The 13,494-nt window shown below is 51.3% G+C and overlaps 7 protein-coding genes across 7 annotated transcripts; 3 read left to right on the forward strand and 4 right to left on the reverse strand.

Annotated features, from left to right (window-relative positions):
- Positions 1–5: 5 nt before the first annotated feature.
- OGAPODRAFT_9315 (uncharacterized protein) lies at positions 6–590 on the reverse strand (the record flags this gene model as incomplete). The annotated part of the gene is made up of 1 exon (XM_018357285.1): positions 6–590. The coding sequence occupies one exon, from the start codon at positions 588–590 to the stop codon at positions 6–8; it is 585 nt and encodes a 194-aa protein (XP_018210012.1).
- Positions 591–674: 84 nt separating this feature from the next.
- Positions 675–1,908, reverse strand: OGAPODRAFT_16896 (uncharacterized protein). The gene has a single exon (XM_018354737.1). The coding sequence runs from the start codon at positions 1,815–1,817 to the stop codon at positions 702–704; it is 1,116 nt and encodes a 371-aa protein (XP_018210013.1). The 5' UTR covers positions 1,818–1,908; the 3' UTR covers positions 675–701.
- Positions 1,909–2,111: 203 nt separating this feature from the next.
- Positions 2,112–2,911, forward strand: OGAPODRAFT_16899 (uncharacterized protein). Its single transcript, XM_018354738.1, has one exon. It carries the CDS (start codon positions 2,139–2,141, stop codon positions 2,886–2,888), a length of 750 nt encoding a protein of 249 aa, XP_018210014.1. The 5' UTR covers positions 2,112–2,138; the 3' UTR covers positions 2,889–2,911.
- Positions 2,912–2,990: 79 nt separating this feature from the next.
- OGAPODRAFT_16900 (uncharacterized protein) lies at positions 2,991–4,536 on the forward strand. The gene has a single exon (XM_018354739.1). It carries the CDS (start codon positions 3,000–3,002, stop codon positions 4,464–4,466), a length of 1,467 nt encoding a protein of 488 aa, XP_018210015.1. The 5' UTR covers positions 2,991–2,999; the 3' UTR covers positions 4,467–4,536.
- Positions 4,537–4,545: 9 nt separating this feature from the next.
- Positions 4,546–8,425, forward strand: OGAPODRAFT_94894 (uncharacterized protein; the record flags this gene model as incomplete). Its single annotated transcript, XM_018357641.1, has 1 exon — positions 4,546–8,425. The coding sequence occupies one exon, from the start codon at positions 4,546–4,548 to the stop codon at positions 5,692–5,694; it is 1,149 nt and encodes a 382-aa protein (XP_018210016.1). The 3' UTR covers positions 5,695–8,425.
- OGAPODRAFT_16901 (uncharacterized protein) lies at positions 4,572–8,425 on the reverse strand. The gene has a single exon (XM_018354740.1). The coding sequence runs from the start codon at positions 8,388–8,390 to the stop codon at positions 5,739–5,741; it is 2,652 nt and encodes an 883-aa protein (XP_018210017.1). The 5' UTR covers positions 8,391–8,425; the 3' UTR covers positions 4,572–5,738.
- A 171-nt stretch (positions 8,426–8,596) lies between these two features.
- OGAPODRAFT_16902 (uncharacterized protein) lies at positions 8,597–13,218 on the reverse strand. The gene has a single exon (XM_018354741.1). It carries the CDS (start codon positions 13,186–13,188, stop codon positions 8,677–8,679), a length of 4,512 nt encoding a protein of 1,503 aa, XP_018210018.1. The 5' UTR covers positions 13,189–13,218; the 3' UTR covers positions 8,597–8,676.
- Between the last annotated feature and the right edge of the window lie 276 nt (positions 13,219–13,494).

The following is a 13,494-nucleotide window of genomic DNA, read 5'->3' on the forward strand; positions in this document are numbered from 1 at the left end:
AATCATTAGATTTTTCGTTTGGACAGCCCATCGTACTCGTCAGACAGCGCCGAAGCCTGTGACTTGAGGTTCTCAATGGTCTCGTCCTGCTGGGCGATCTTGGACTTGAGCTCCTCGACCTTTTTATCGTCCACTGTGTCCAAACTGTCGATGTTGTCTTTCTTCTGGCTCTCTGCCAATTTTTCCTTGACGGCAAGTAACTCAAACACCAATGAAAAAGTCCGGTTGACGATGAGGGTCTGGAACAGGGTGAAGCCACAGAGATAGACGCTCCTCTGGGCATAAAAACGTTTGGCCTGGATCTCAGAGCGAGACTCGTGGACACCCACCGCGCCCGCGATAGGACTGTCCTGTTGCGATTGAAGCTCGTTGGTGACGGTTTTCATTCTGTTGAGCGCGTCAAGGAATAGCACGAGCACAAACCCTAGAACACATTTCGTTGTGATTTGGAAATGCTGAGAGTGGAACGGACCGCTCAATGTCTTGAGCAGCGGCTTGCGGAACTTGCTAGGCAAGGGCAAGGAGATGAGGGCAAACAGAGCAACCTCAGAGATCAAAAGTGCAAAGACAAGGTTGTAATGAAGAGGCATTATGAATGAGTTGAAAATATTCCAAGATTGCTAAAATCCAATAATTTTTTTAATGACGTCTCGATAACTACTATTCTATATTATACTCCCCTAATCTATTATTACAACTTCCTAATGCGTCGAATGTCCACGGTGATATTTAAGACCATTCAAGTTCTTGTATCTCTTGCCACACACCTCGCAGCGGTACGGCTTGTCTTTCTCCATACCCATGCCATCAGGATAAGGAGCGTCGCTCTCTGGATCAATGACAGAAAAGGTACCGTCAGGATTGGCCCGAAGAGTCTGGTTTTGGTGGCCGTGCAGCCGATGGTATTTGAGACCGTTCTGGTTCTTGTAGTTCTTATCACAACCTATCACCGGACATTTGAATGGCCGGCTCTCGCCTTGCTCCATCACGTACAGATGTCTAGCTGGATCGTCTATGCACACCTCGCTGTCTTCCTCCATATCCTCATCTTCGTCCATGGCAAACTGGCGAGGAGAACCTGCCCGCGGAGGTATGGTGTTTGCATGATTAGTGTGGGGCGTTGGCTGGGAGGAAAGCGGCGACTGTTGTCTCTGGGGCAATTGATTATTGTAGTTCTGGAACAAGGTCGGGTGCTGTTGTTGGAGGGCGTTCTGGGTCAAATGACCTTGCGAGTGGTTCAATAAATCCTGTTGCGACTGCTGGTATTGTATATTATATCCCAATCTGGACTGCGTGTCGTTATTTGGCTGCTGGTTGAACGAGAAGGTTGCTAGCGAATCAGGGACCCCGTGGCCTCCTTGGCTCTGCTGCGTACGCACGTTCGGATCGTGAGACCCTTGGGGTGTTAGAAAAACTTCGTTCGTGCTCACCGTATCCATGGCCGTGTTCACCGGTCTCGCTCTTGGTGTCTCCAAGGGCTGTTCTGGCTGGATGTGCATTTCCTCATAATGCCGGAGCAGATCGTGCAACGTGGGCAACAGCTGGCCGCAGCAGGAGTAGTCCTTACAGTAGGTGGCCTCCAGATCAGCCAGGTAGGAGGTATTGTTTATGCTGGGGGAAAAGGCCATGCTCAGGCTATCCGTCCTATTAAGGTTGTCGAAATTATTAGTAATCATGTGGGTGTTCACCGAGTGGTTGGCTCCCAAAAACGGCGAGAGGTTGTTGTTGTGTGTGTTCTGTTGTTGGTGCGCATGTAACATAACCTCGTCCTTGAGCCAGGATCCTATAGTCACCGAACCCCATGATATTCCCCCCATCCCCTGGGAGTGCGCTATACTCTCCCTGCGGATGCGTGGATTCTGGTACACGGACCCTGTCCTGGAAAAGCTAATGTTGATCGGTTGTGTCGAGTCGTTAGCAGTCTGGCCAAACATATCTATCTTATTAGACAGCTCTTCCTTTTTGCCATTCCAAAAAACCAAATTACCTAACTGGGTGCATCGTCGGCCTACGGAAAACAGGGGTTATGTAGCCCGGCCGAAAGCCTCGCTCGTCTCCCGCCCTTAATTTTTAATTCGAGCCGCACGCTTTTCCCGGTCTGGCAAGGAAAGCTGATATCCACTCGCAGTTTCATCTCCATGAGTGTATACCAGTATGGCAAGTTTCTTTTGTTTGGCGACTCTATCACGCAGTACTCGTCCAAACAGATAATAGAGCCCGACAATGGCCAGATCCACTTTTCCATCGCTGCCGCCCTGGCTAACGACTACCAAAGGAAGCTGGAGGTCATCACCAGGGGCTTTGACGGCTACAATTCCGAACAGGCTCTACATATGCTGCCTGAAATATTGAAGTTCGAGCACGACACAAAGCCTGTTGAGGAGCAGATCAAGATAGCTTGGATTTTTTTCGGCACCAACGACTCTAGCGTCGGTGGCACCCACATTCAGCACGTGCCGATTGGCCGCTACGCAGAGAATATGGAGACTTTGATCAGAATGCTTCAGTCGCGCGGGATAAAAGTCATTGCGATCAAGCCGGGAACACACGACGAGACGCTGGCCGATGAAGCAAAGCAACGGGAAAGGGCCAAGAGAAGCAACCAGTTGCAGAAACAGTACGGAGACGTTTTGGGCGAGGTCTGTGGCAAGCTCGGGGTTCCTTCTGTGGACCTGTACGATGTGTTTATCAACTCTGGACTCTCCAGCGCGGATCTCCTGAGTGATGGAATCCATTTCACTGGCACTGCATACCAGCTGATGTACAACGAGCTGATGAAAGTCATATCTGCAAATTATCCCGACCTCCATCCTGACAACATCCCGCTGAAGCTGCCACCGTGGAGAGAAGCTACGCTCGATAAATTAAAGGCATATAGATCGAACTAGATGAAAACGGCTACTCCTTATCCGAAATCTTTTTTTTCGTAATGTGTGAATTTTTTGGCTTTTCTTAATTTATTACTCATGACTAGCATCTCCTTGGGAGAAGTCATATATATGTCATGCAAGCCCATGTTCAAGATCTATTTCTTGATCGGGGTGGGGTTCTGGCTGGCACGCAAAAACATCTTATCTGTGGATACCACTAGAAATATCAGCAGTATAGCCATTATGGTGACCTTGCCTGCGTTGCTGTTTAACAAAATCATTACCAATATCGACAACTCTGACATTGCCCAAATAGGAACGATAGCGTTTCTGGGAATATTCAACATGCTGGGAGGTGGTCTGATGTGTTTCCTGGTGGGTCTAGTCACCAGATGCCCCAAACGGTGGTATGGAGGCCTTATCAGCGTGGGGATGTTCCCCAACATCTCTGACTTGCCGATCGCCTATCTGCAAAGTTTGGAGGGATATGGGACTGTTCCTGACGTTGACCGTGGCGTGGCGTTCAATTGCATTTACACGGTGATTCAGCTGATCGGCCAGTTCAATTGTGGCCTCTACAGGTTGATCGAATGGGATTTTCGAGATGCTTTGAAAAATGCCGGCGACGAGGAGGAAAGGGTATCGACGTCCGCGTCTCCAGAGTCGGTTCAGCATACCGACTGTTCGAACTCACTTACCAGCATCAGCTCCTCAGTCGACGGCAGCGACGCAGATGGGAATCAGCCACACTTCTTGAGAGAGAAACGAACCGGGCGTAGTAGTTCAAGGTCTACGGCACGAAGAGGTCTGGATCTTGGGCGAACCGAGAGCGCGTGTTCTGGTACCTCTCTAAGAGAGATGCCCACAGAGAACATGGCTGACATGGTGCGACAATACTCGCGTTTTGACGAGCTCGCGGCTGGATCTGTGAAGGTCAACGACCCGGCAGATCTGCAGGTTGCCCCGAATACAACGCCTTCTAAGTCAAAGGGCGTGTGGTCGCTAGCGAAGTCCTTTATTTTCCTGCTTTTGGATAGCTTCCGCAAGCCGATCTCGCTGACTGTCGTGATTAGTCTAATAATTTGCATGATTCCGTGGGTGAAGGCCCTCTTCGTTACAACCAATCAAGCTCATATCAGTCCTGCGCCAGACGGACTGCCGCCGCTTTCCTTCATGATGGACATCTCATCTTATATCGGAGCCGCACAGGTTCCTTTCGGTTTGCTTGTTTTGGGTGCTACTATTGGTAGGCTGGAAATTAGAGATATCCCATTGTCGCGGTGGGCAACTCCAGTAGCAGTTACTTGTGTGCGCCTTGTGCTGCTTCCCATTGTAGGATGTGCACTCGACTCCAAAGTCGACAAAGACGGACTCTTCTACAACGAACCAATCCTTCATTTTGTGTCAAACATCGTTTTTTGCATGCCTCCAGCTACGTCCAACATTTACCTGACTGCATTTTATACTCCTCCCGATTACGAGGACCACATCCAGGTCGACTGCCTGGCATTAGCATATATCTGTCACTACGTTGCGCTTGTTGTTTGTCTGCCGTTCACCGCAGCTTACACTCTTAAGGTTCCGCTCAAATACTAGATCGCCGACGTACATCGACGCGTCGATGATATAATATATTTAACGTCAAATTTAACAAGCATTCTCGCTTTGTCTGCGCATGATAATCAGCCTCTCATGGCCCTTGCTATTCACTAGAGCGACGCTGTACGCAGTTTTGGTACTGGCGTCGGTTTTTCTTGTTTTGCTGCCCTGGTCGATTGTTTCCTTTTCGTATTTTTACGGTCGCTTAATTCCAACGCCTATTTATGAGCAGACAGTCCAGCTGAACTACGAGTTGCGTGAACGCGGGCCATACCAGATATTCAACGCAGCAGATTTTTTTGTCCATCTTGCCGCAGTCAAAAACGACAATTTATTCAACGACCCGGTGTCAGAGTACGAGTTCTATCTGTCTTTCGAGCCAAAATGTCTAAGTTCCCAGAAAACCATTGTTGGATCCAGATTTTCGATTCTCGACGATACCATTTTGAACGAGGAGCTCAAGCCCTGGGAGTTAAACCTGGAACGTGTGAGTCTCAAGTCCAAGTTTGTCAATTTGTGGCCAATAACCGACAATCTCAAAAGGTCGTTGCAATTTTCCTCAGACTCCAACAGGCCGCGTAGCATTGAGTGGCAATGGCCGCGTTCCCGCTCCCTTTGCAACGAGCAAGACCCCATTGTGGATTCTCCATCAAGTTCGTGGAGATTCTGGAATAGCCACAAAAACACAAAGATAGAAGGAGGTGGAGGCGAGGTGGTTCCTGGCATGGGCATCTATTATGTCAACACTCAATACTTCACGCTCGATTGCAAGGAAAACCACTCGTTCCTGCCTCCTCTGATGGAGAAACATGTGGCACCTCCTGAACTCGCAAATAAACTACATTACTCACCAACCTATAATTTTCACCTGCTGTCCCTCCAGCCGCCAGCACAGTCGCTTGTGTGGTCAAAGTCGAGCTACAATGATATTTTGGAAAATTCCAGGCACATGAAGTTTGTCTTGGAGTTCAACCAGAACCAGGCGTTCCTGGAAAATGCGAAATTGCGGGTGGTGATCAAATACAACGGCCTCCGATGGTACCTGGCCCAATATCCTACGCTTTCGTTTATCGCTGGAGTTCTCATCTGCTGGACGGTTAGCTCTGTCGTCTGCGTTGCTGTGAGTGCATTTATATTCATGTACTACAAGCGAACCGTGCCACCGATCAAACAGGACAAAACAATGACAAACCTAGACTCGCTACTAAAAGGTGTCGAACGCTGAAAGTTTGAACGGACAAACTGTTTGTTGTATATTATGCATGTATATCAGTAAGCGTTGGGCTTTTCGGGAGCCTCTGAAAGAAGCACAGGAATGGAGACAGCCAGGCTGTCGCTGAATAAATATAGTGCAGCATCTGTTGGAGTACTTGTTCCAGAGGCAGAATCGAGTCTTTGCTTGACAAACTGCTCAAACTCGTGAGCAATCTTGTTGTACTCATAAATGGCATTCGTGTACGTAGCCTTAAAAGGGAGTGGTTGGAGAGCAAGTTCTGCTGTGACCACAGGCATGGCGGATCTAAACTGGAAATCTAAGCTTCTTGAGTCTTGAGAGACCATGTCTATGTCATCATCACTGCAGATACTCCCACCACAAATATTCAGACCAAGTCCTGGGAGTTTGGGTTTTGCGTTATAATAAGGTGTTGCCTCGCTGTTGAACTTTGTGACATTGAATTCTTGCAGCTGTTTGAGAGAATCGTGAATTTTGTTCTCGTTCACCACCAGCTGGAACTTGTAGACTGATTTCCCCAGTTCTGGAGGTCTCATCAACAGCTCGACTGGTAGGTTTTGCCTGCTGTTTGGCTCGTTGCTGGTGTCAATGAACTCGACCGAAGACAGCGAAGACTGAGGTGAACTATATGTGGTAGCGGAAGAAAGAATGCTTGGTGATGAGGACTTCGAAGACAAAGTCAACGAGGAAGTCGAAGGAGGAAGAAGCGAGCTTTGAGAGGAGAATGCCGATTGCCCTGACACAGCTGTTGGCGGAGGAATGTTCACGGACTCTGACTGTGTGGAATCCACGTCGCTATCCTTCTTCTTGAAGAACTTTGACACCCAATGGCTTGCTAGCTTCGACCTCTTGCTCGTCATGGACGTTGTAGAAGCATAGGAGGCAGAAGAAAAAAGACTAGTTGTCGAGTTACCCACAGATAGGTTGGCACATGTGTAAATTGCATCATCCAGGATTTCGTAAGGATGCGACCTGACAAGGTCTCTTTTTGAAGGATCATCTCTAGGACCTGCGCTCACAATAGCCAATTTCTTGTTTAGAAGCGGGTCGGTAGGAACCACGGGGATCTTCTCTGAGGCACTGTAGCTCTGGTCTAAACGTGTCTGTAAGATGGCCTGGACTTTCTTTCCTGTCATAACGTCGGCAAAGCCGCCCTTGGTACTAAGATGCAGAGACTCCAAACCCAAAACTTTCCACACCATCAAAATGATAAAGTAGCATCTCACCAAGGGCAGGTAGTGACCAAAGAACTTGGACCAGTTGTCCGAACTCGTGAGATATAATATCATGTTGTATTTCAGGGTGTCGTTAGGATCAGAGACCCAGTTTGCCTGCGGTGGCTTGCTGGACGGAAGATAGTCCCAAATCTGATACAAAACAGAGAGCGCCTTGAGTTCGCTGTTGATGAACTCCGAGTTGAGCAGCTTGAAAAGTGTATCGATCCAGAATTTCCAATCTAGATCCTGAGTGGCATAGGAATTTGTCTCGTCTATGCTTCTCACAAATCTGACCCATATGTCGAAACAGAGGTCAATTCTCTCTGTTTGGAATATGGTAGTCTTGTAGAAAACCAGTTTGAATACAGTGTCAAAACACTTGAGAACTCCGCTCCGGAGACTAGGCTCGAACTCGTGGCGGGCATTCGCCAGAAAGTCGCGGAGCAGCTTCAGCAACTTATCGACCTGCGACTCCGTGGACTGGCTGCATGTGCGTTGCGCGGATTGGAAGATTTGAAAATCAACAATCTCGAAAATGTGGGTAATCAGATATGCAAAGCCTGGAAGGGCGTAAACTTCGGGAGCGGAAAGCGATTTGGTTTGTTGCACATAAAATGAGATAAGCGTGAGATAATGACGTAAAAATGAACAAAACAGGTCAACATTTTCGAGGGACGACCATCTGGTGCACCAAAGTCCGCGCGGGTCGCTGATTCCTGTGATCTTGGCAGATGGCGGTGAGACCGAGTTAAGAACCTTGTTTTCGAGCTTGTACCTGGTTTGACGAGGCTGCTCCGCAGACTTGATAAGTGGATGCAGATGCTGGGGGAAATACACCAAGGTGGCGTTGACCACGTCCTCAAAGTATTTTTTATCGCGGCCCGGAACAGGCTGGTGAGGTGATTTTTCTCGAACCATCAGGTCGTAGTACTCCTTGTAATTTTTGACCCTCGAGTTTAGGAGGAACAGGATGCCGCGGGAGAGGTCCGGCAACTTCACAAAGGCGTGGGCAAAGATCTTTCCAACAAAAGCGTTGATGGGCAGGTTGATATTCTTCACATCGAGTCTTGCTATGCAGAACTCGAACGTCTCGAGTAGCTGTGCGTTGTGCTGTTTGTAAATCTCAGAGTTGGGGTCTTTAGCGATCTCGAGCCATTCTTGGCGGCCGACGATTCTGGAAATCGCTTCCAAATAGCAGTTTCTGTCGATAGACGTCATCTGGTGTAGCTCCTTGACTGCCGATAAAAGCGCCTTCCACCAGCGCAAAAGCACGACGGCGAGCTCCAGAAACTGGGTTCTGGATCTTGGGTCGACCGCATCGAGCCGGTGCGCGGACCAGGGTGCGCTGGTGTTTCTAAGAAAGGGAAGGAGCGACAGACGTAGGATGTTCGTTTTGGAGGTGTTGTTCCGCTTGTACGAGTGGAACTTGACCAGTGCATTCTCCAAACGTCTCAGGTTGTCAGATTCCATAGTGTTGACACGAAATCTTGACATTAGAGACCCAGAATCACCCAACAGGGGAAGTCTGTACATATATATGGAAGCCTCTTGTTTGACACAATGCTACGTTCAATTAGCACCCTCACGACCTATTACCTAATTCCAGCTACGTAGAGTGTCGAGAATTTTGAAAATGAAACGATATCCAGAAAAAAAAATATTGTTCTCGAACAAAGCGGAATAATGGCTATGACGACTTTGTGCATATGTGCTTCACTGCTTTTTCTGGGAATGCCGAAGATCCAGATAGTGAGTGCTATACCATTGCCTTTGTATACAGACGCACGCCAGGCGAGGCTAGACTCTGGGAGAACCTGGGTTCCGACGAGTTCGAGTGCACGGATGCGTTGCTGCTGGTGTTGGTCATGGTGAGGTGGAGTGAGCCGGCCGGCTCGAAAGACACGTTCTGAGGCGTTTCTCTGATCTTGTCCACATCCATCAGCTCACCCACGCTTAGATGTAGACTCTCGATTTCTGGCGCAAAATTGGCGCCAAACAGCTCCACCAGACCCTTGTGGCTCTCCAACAGCGAGTCCGGCACGAGAAGAGCATGGACTCGGAGCAGCCGGTACAGATTCTGCACCAGCTGCTCAAACTTGGCCTCCACAGCCTGCTCTGTGCCGTCTTTGTCTGTCTTTGCGAAAAACACTCTGTATTGGCCCGCCCCGCCATTCACAGGCGAGTCGACCGTTCCTGCCAGCACCCTGGACAGCTCGCCAAAAATGGCAGACTTCGACAGTTGCGAGTAATCCTCCGTTTTCTTCATCGCCTGTAGCAGCGTTTGCTCCAAATCTTCCAAGCTTTCGTTTCTCGCACTCAGCGACCTCAACGCGTTCTCCACGGGCGACAGCTTCGTCACCGTCGTGGTCTTGATTTCCGACCGGTTCATAAGCGTCGGGAATGGAGCATACGTCTCGTACGTCACCTCCTCTGTCCACAGGTCCTGGATCCCCGTCGAGCCGGTGAGTCTGCGTGTGGCCTGGAACTGGCGCAGGTCCTTGTTGTCCACGTACTGCTTTGTGCGCAGCGACAACTTGTCGCCGCTCATGTCCTTATACGGAGCCACGCTTTTGACATGGAGATGTTTTCCTGCTGGCTCGCTATCCTTGAGCTTTTGCAGCTCCTCCTCGCTGTTAATGAGATGTGCCCCTGGATACAGTCGCAACAACCGTTGGATCATCGACGTGATGTGCTCAAACGCAAGTCCCTCGTAGATATACTGCTTGTTGCGCAGCGCGTCAGGGAACCCGGCTCCAACGAACTCGATGCGGAAATAGCTCGATTCCACGCGGTCTACCGTCTCCAGTGCCTTGTAGATTTTGGCGAGCTCGCCGTGGCAGTAGCTCAGCCCGCGCAAATCGAAGTTGTAGCTCATGTACGCGCGTAGCAGCTCCTGGTACACGTCGACGGCCTGTTCGAGACGCTTGCCACGGACGAAGTTGGACGCAATCATCTTGTACAGCTGCTCCTTGCGCTGGAACGCAGTTTGTTTCGGGAACGACGGCCGCTCGCATGCCGGCACCTCTGTTTCCGGGTCCCAGGAGTACGTGTCGGCCAAGAGTCCGAGCGACAGAGCAGCCTGTACATAGTGGCCACGTTCGAGGTTCGACTGGTACAGGTCGTTCACAAACGACTGGAACACCTCGGGACGGTCCACATTGGCGAGATACTGTGACAATTTCAGCTTGTAGTACATTCTGTCGTCGTCGAACTCGCTGCCCTTGGGGATTTTCTGCAGCTCGTTCATATTCTCAAGATACCCCGACAACTTGTCGATCAGCCCCATGACTGGGCCATGTGCCTCATCCTCGGGGTCCAGCTTGACCGAGTCGGCAAGATGGCTGATGAAACCCACAATTTCCTCCGGGCCAGGAGAGTAGCTGTTTTCGGTGTGGAAAATTTCGTAGATCGAGACGATGCACAGCCGTTGCAAGTCCTCAAGACTCTGCTTGTTCAGCCACTCATCGACCATCATTGACCACAGAAGCTTCGTGCCGACATCCACGCACGTGGTGTTGCGCTGGAAACACAGCAGCAGCACGTCGCCTACGACGGTATATTTTTCGTCAGCAATAAATAGCGTCTGGAATCCACCGCATTTCTCGATTTTAAACCGCTGCGCCGTTTTCTCAGCACACCGCGCGCCCAGGCTATTCCACACAGACTGCACAAGGCCCGCAGCGCGCGGCCGGATGTCGCCCTCCAGCTGGTAGCAGCACTTGCGCGGGATATCGTGCAAGTGCTCTAATGACGACGTCTTTGCGGTAGCACACCTCATGATCGCCACCAGGTACTTGTGCCAGACGCTCACGTTGAACCTGTCCAGCTCTCCCGGTGGCGGGAGGATCCGAACCGCCATCGGATACACAAATTCCGTCAGCGACAGAATGCCCTCTGTGATGAGTGCGCGCAGCGAGAGCCATTTATCGGCCGGGTAGTATCTCGCCGAAATGGTGGAAACCACCCACCGAACCGTGTCGAACGGCTTTGTGGGCGAGTCCAGCACGCTTCCGGGCGCGCCCAGCAGCCCGTTCAGCGTTTCGTACGCGGACGACGTGGTTTTCTTCGCCAGGTACTGGCTCATGGCGTCGCCGTTGGCCCTGCCGATCTTGGCGTGGATCGCAATCAGCACAGCCAGCTCGATCAGCACCTCGCAGAAGGACTCGTTGTTAACGGCTGAGTCGATTGTGTGCTCTGGGAACGGGTAAGCCACGGGGAACAGCTGCGTGAAGGTTCTGCGCGGCTTGAAATAGCCGTTTTTCTGGCAGTGCACAAGGCATCTGTTGAACGTCTCGCCCAGCACAGGCAGCAGCCGCGCGATCGTCACGTACGCCTGCTTGCTGTCGTCGTGGAACAGGCGATCTTCGCCAAAGCACGCGGTGTCGAACGCCAGGATGATCCCGAGCGCAAGCCGGATGGCGTCGATGTCGACTTGCTCGCTCAGTACCACCTGGAGCGCCCATTTAAGCGCGCTGGCCATCAGAGTGTCGCGAGTTTCGACGGAGGAGGTATGAATGAGCCAGGAGTTCAGCAGCCGGCGAATAAATATTAGCTTGCTCACGATCAGACGGTGCTCGTGGCTTTTTTTCTTGGACGGCACGTCGTCTGCTGCACCGAGGCCCTGCAACCCGATCGCGTCGATCCACTTGGCGGCCATCTTGAGCAGGTGTGCATCGTCGTGGAACTCGCGTAGAACATCGAGCCACAACTCGAGCGACTCGGCAATCAGCAGCTGGTCAGCCAGAATTGAGTCCTGCTTGATGGCAAGCAGCTTGGCGGCCGAGTTGCTGAAGAAGGTGCCGACGCCGGCAAACGCGGTCGAGTTGGCGTAGCACGCGGCCGCTAGTTTGAGCACAAGGTGCGACGTGCGACACAGCGCACGGCCCGTCGAGTTCCAGTCGGTGTCGACCTGCGAAAAATACGAAGCCATCAAGTGCAGCAGCTGCTCGCCGACAGTCGGTAGGTTTTTGTATTTTTCGAGGAAATCCGAAAAAACGTAGTTATAGTGGTCTTGACGCGCGATGGTCACGTCGAGCAGACGCACGACACTCTCAAAAGCGGCAATCTCCAGCGATAACAGCTTTTTGACACGCGACTCGTTGAAAATCTCCAGAAACGTGTGCAACAGCTCGGGGAAAAACTTCACGGCCGTCGCCAGCTCCACCTTGCCTGCCGTCGCCAGCACCTGGATCAGCGTGCCGTAGTTGCCCTCGAGATTGGCGCTGTAGAACTTCTTCCAGTTCAAAATGGTGGCCACCGCCGGGTCGGCATTGTACTTTTTCCCCACATACTGCAGGTCAAAATCCACCGCGGCCACCTGGCTGCTACCGTCCCCGTAGATCTCCACCTGGGCGCCCTTCTTGGTCTCACGGATCTGGTGGCCGGACCGCAGATGGTACCGTCCCTCGCCAAGGGAGTTCCCGTTCAAATAAACGGTAAATAGCAGGTACTCATTCTCAATGATGGAGTTTTCATCGATATTGAAAATATGGACCGTCTCGCCCACGTACTCGTCCGGCGAAACCGTTAGGAATTGCCACACCTTGCGCGGGTCCTCGTTCGTGCCCTTGGCAAACCGCAGCCCCTGAGTGGGTGACTTGACCTCCACGGTGACAAAGCACTTTTCCTTGTCAAGACCTGCCACCAGATTGCATTTGTTGACCGTCAAATACGATCTGCTGTAGTCTGGCTCCAGTGGGCTGTACAGCGAGGGCCGGATCGACGCAATTGCAGACGTTTTCGCATCGATAGAGTCCAGCAGATTGTTGTTCTTGAGCTCTTTGATGGACAGAGTGATCTGCTCCGCCCTTGGGTTGATGGCCACCCCTTTGCTGGATCCAGCAATGATTCGGTCCACAAGCTCTCCCCAGCCGTTGTTTTCCATCAGCGACGACACTGCCGAGACCGGACTCATGCCCGGCTTGACACTCGGCTGCTGGGAGTTTCGTGAAGTGTACGAGCTGAACAGTTTTATGGTGAACTGGTGAGCCTGTCCCGCAGTCAGATGGCCCTGTCTCCCGCTGAAAATTCGCGTGATGTTGGCGACACCGGCGCCTATGCCCTTGCGGATCGAGGGCAGTGTGTTCTCTGGGAGCCTGATGTTCTCGGTCAAAACGGCCACCAGGTAGACCCTGGTATTTTCCACCTCGCTGGCTGGAATATTTTTAAACAGAGCGGCAGAAATATTTTCCAGATCGAAGCTCTCGTGGGGCCGAATTGTGATGCTAAACGCCTCCGTGATGGTCTTCCTGGTATTGCGCAAGTACATGTACGCGGTTATCCCGTCGTAGCCGTTTGGGACTATGTTCGAGGAGCCAGAGACGGATTTGAAATCCACGAGAATGTGGCACGGAAGCGCAGGCTGCAGCTTGGGGCATTTTTCGGGTACAAAGGAGACGTCTGCGTTGCTGACAGGGAAGTTGGATGCCAGGGCCGAAAACACCTGGTTTTGTGCGACTTTGGCGAGGTTTATCATGTTTTCTGGGTTCTTGTTGGCCCTGAAGAGCTGCCCCGTTTTTTCGTCTCTGGATGAAATAGCCAGGTAGCCACCGACGTCGTTGGAGATTACCGGAGC

The sequence above is a fragment of the Ogataea polymorpha genome, assembly GCF_001664045.1.
Source record: "Ogataea polymorpha strain NCYC 495 leu1.1 chromosome Unknown OGAPOscaffold_5, whole genome shotgun sequence".
NCBI classification, from domain to species: Eukaryota; Fungi; Ascomycota; class Pichiomycetes; order Pichiales; family Pichiaceae; genus Ogataea; species Ogataea polymorpha.

Bases quoted from the DNA above. Each gene is read 5' to 3' on its own strand.
- OGAPODRAFT_16896 (XM_018354737.1), bottom strand. From the start codon at position 1,817: ATGGGGGGAATATCATGGGGTTCGGTGACTATAGGATCCTGGCTCAAG.
- OGAPODRAFT_16899 (XM_018354738.1), top strand. From the start codon at position 2,139: ATGAGTGTATACCAGTATGGCAAGTTTCTTTTGTTTGGCGACTCTATC.
- OGAPODRAFT_16900 (XM_018354739.1), top strand. From the start codon at position 3,000: ATGTCATGCAAGCCCATGTTCAAGATCTATTTCTTGATCGGGGTGGGG.
- OGAPODRAFT_16901 (XM_018354740.1), bottom strand. From the start codon at position 8,390: ATGGAATCTGACAACCTGAGACGTTTGGAGAATGCACTGGTCAAGTTC.
- OGAPODRAFT_16902 (XM_018354741.1), bottom strand. From the start codon at position 13,188: ATGTACTTGCGCAATACCAGGAAGACCATCACGGAGGCGTTTAGCATC.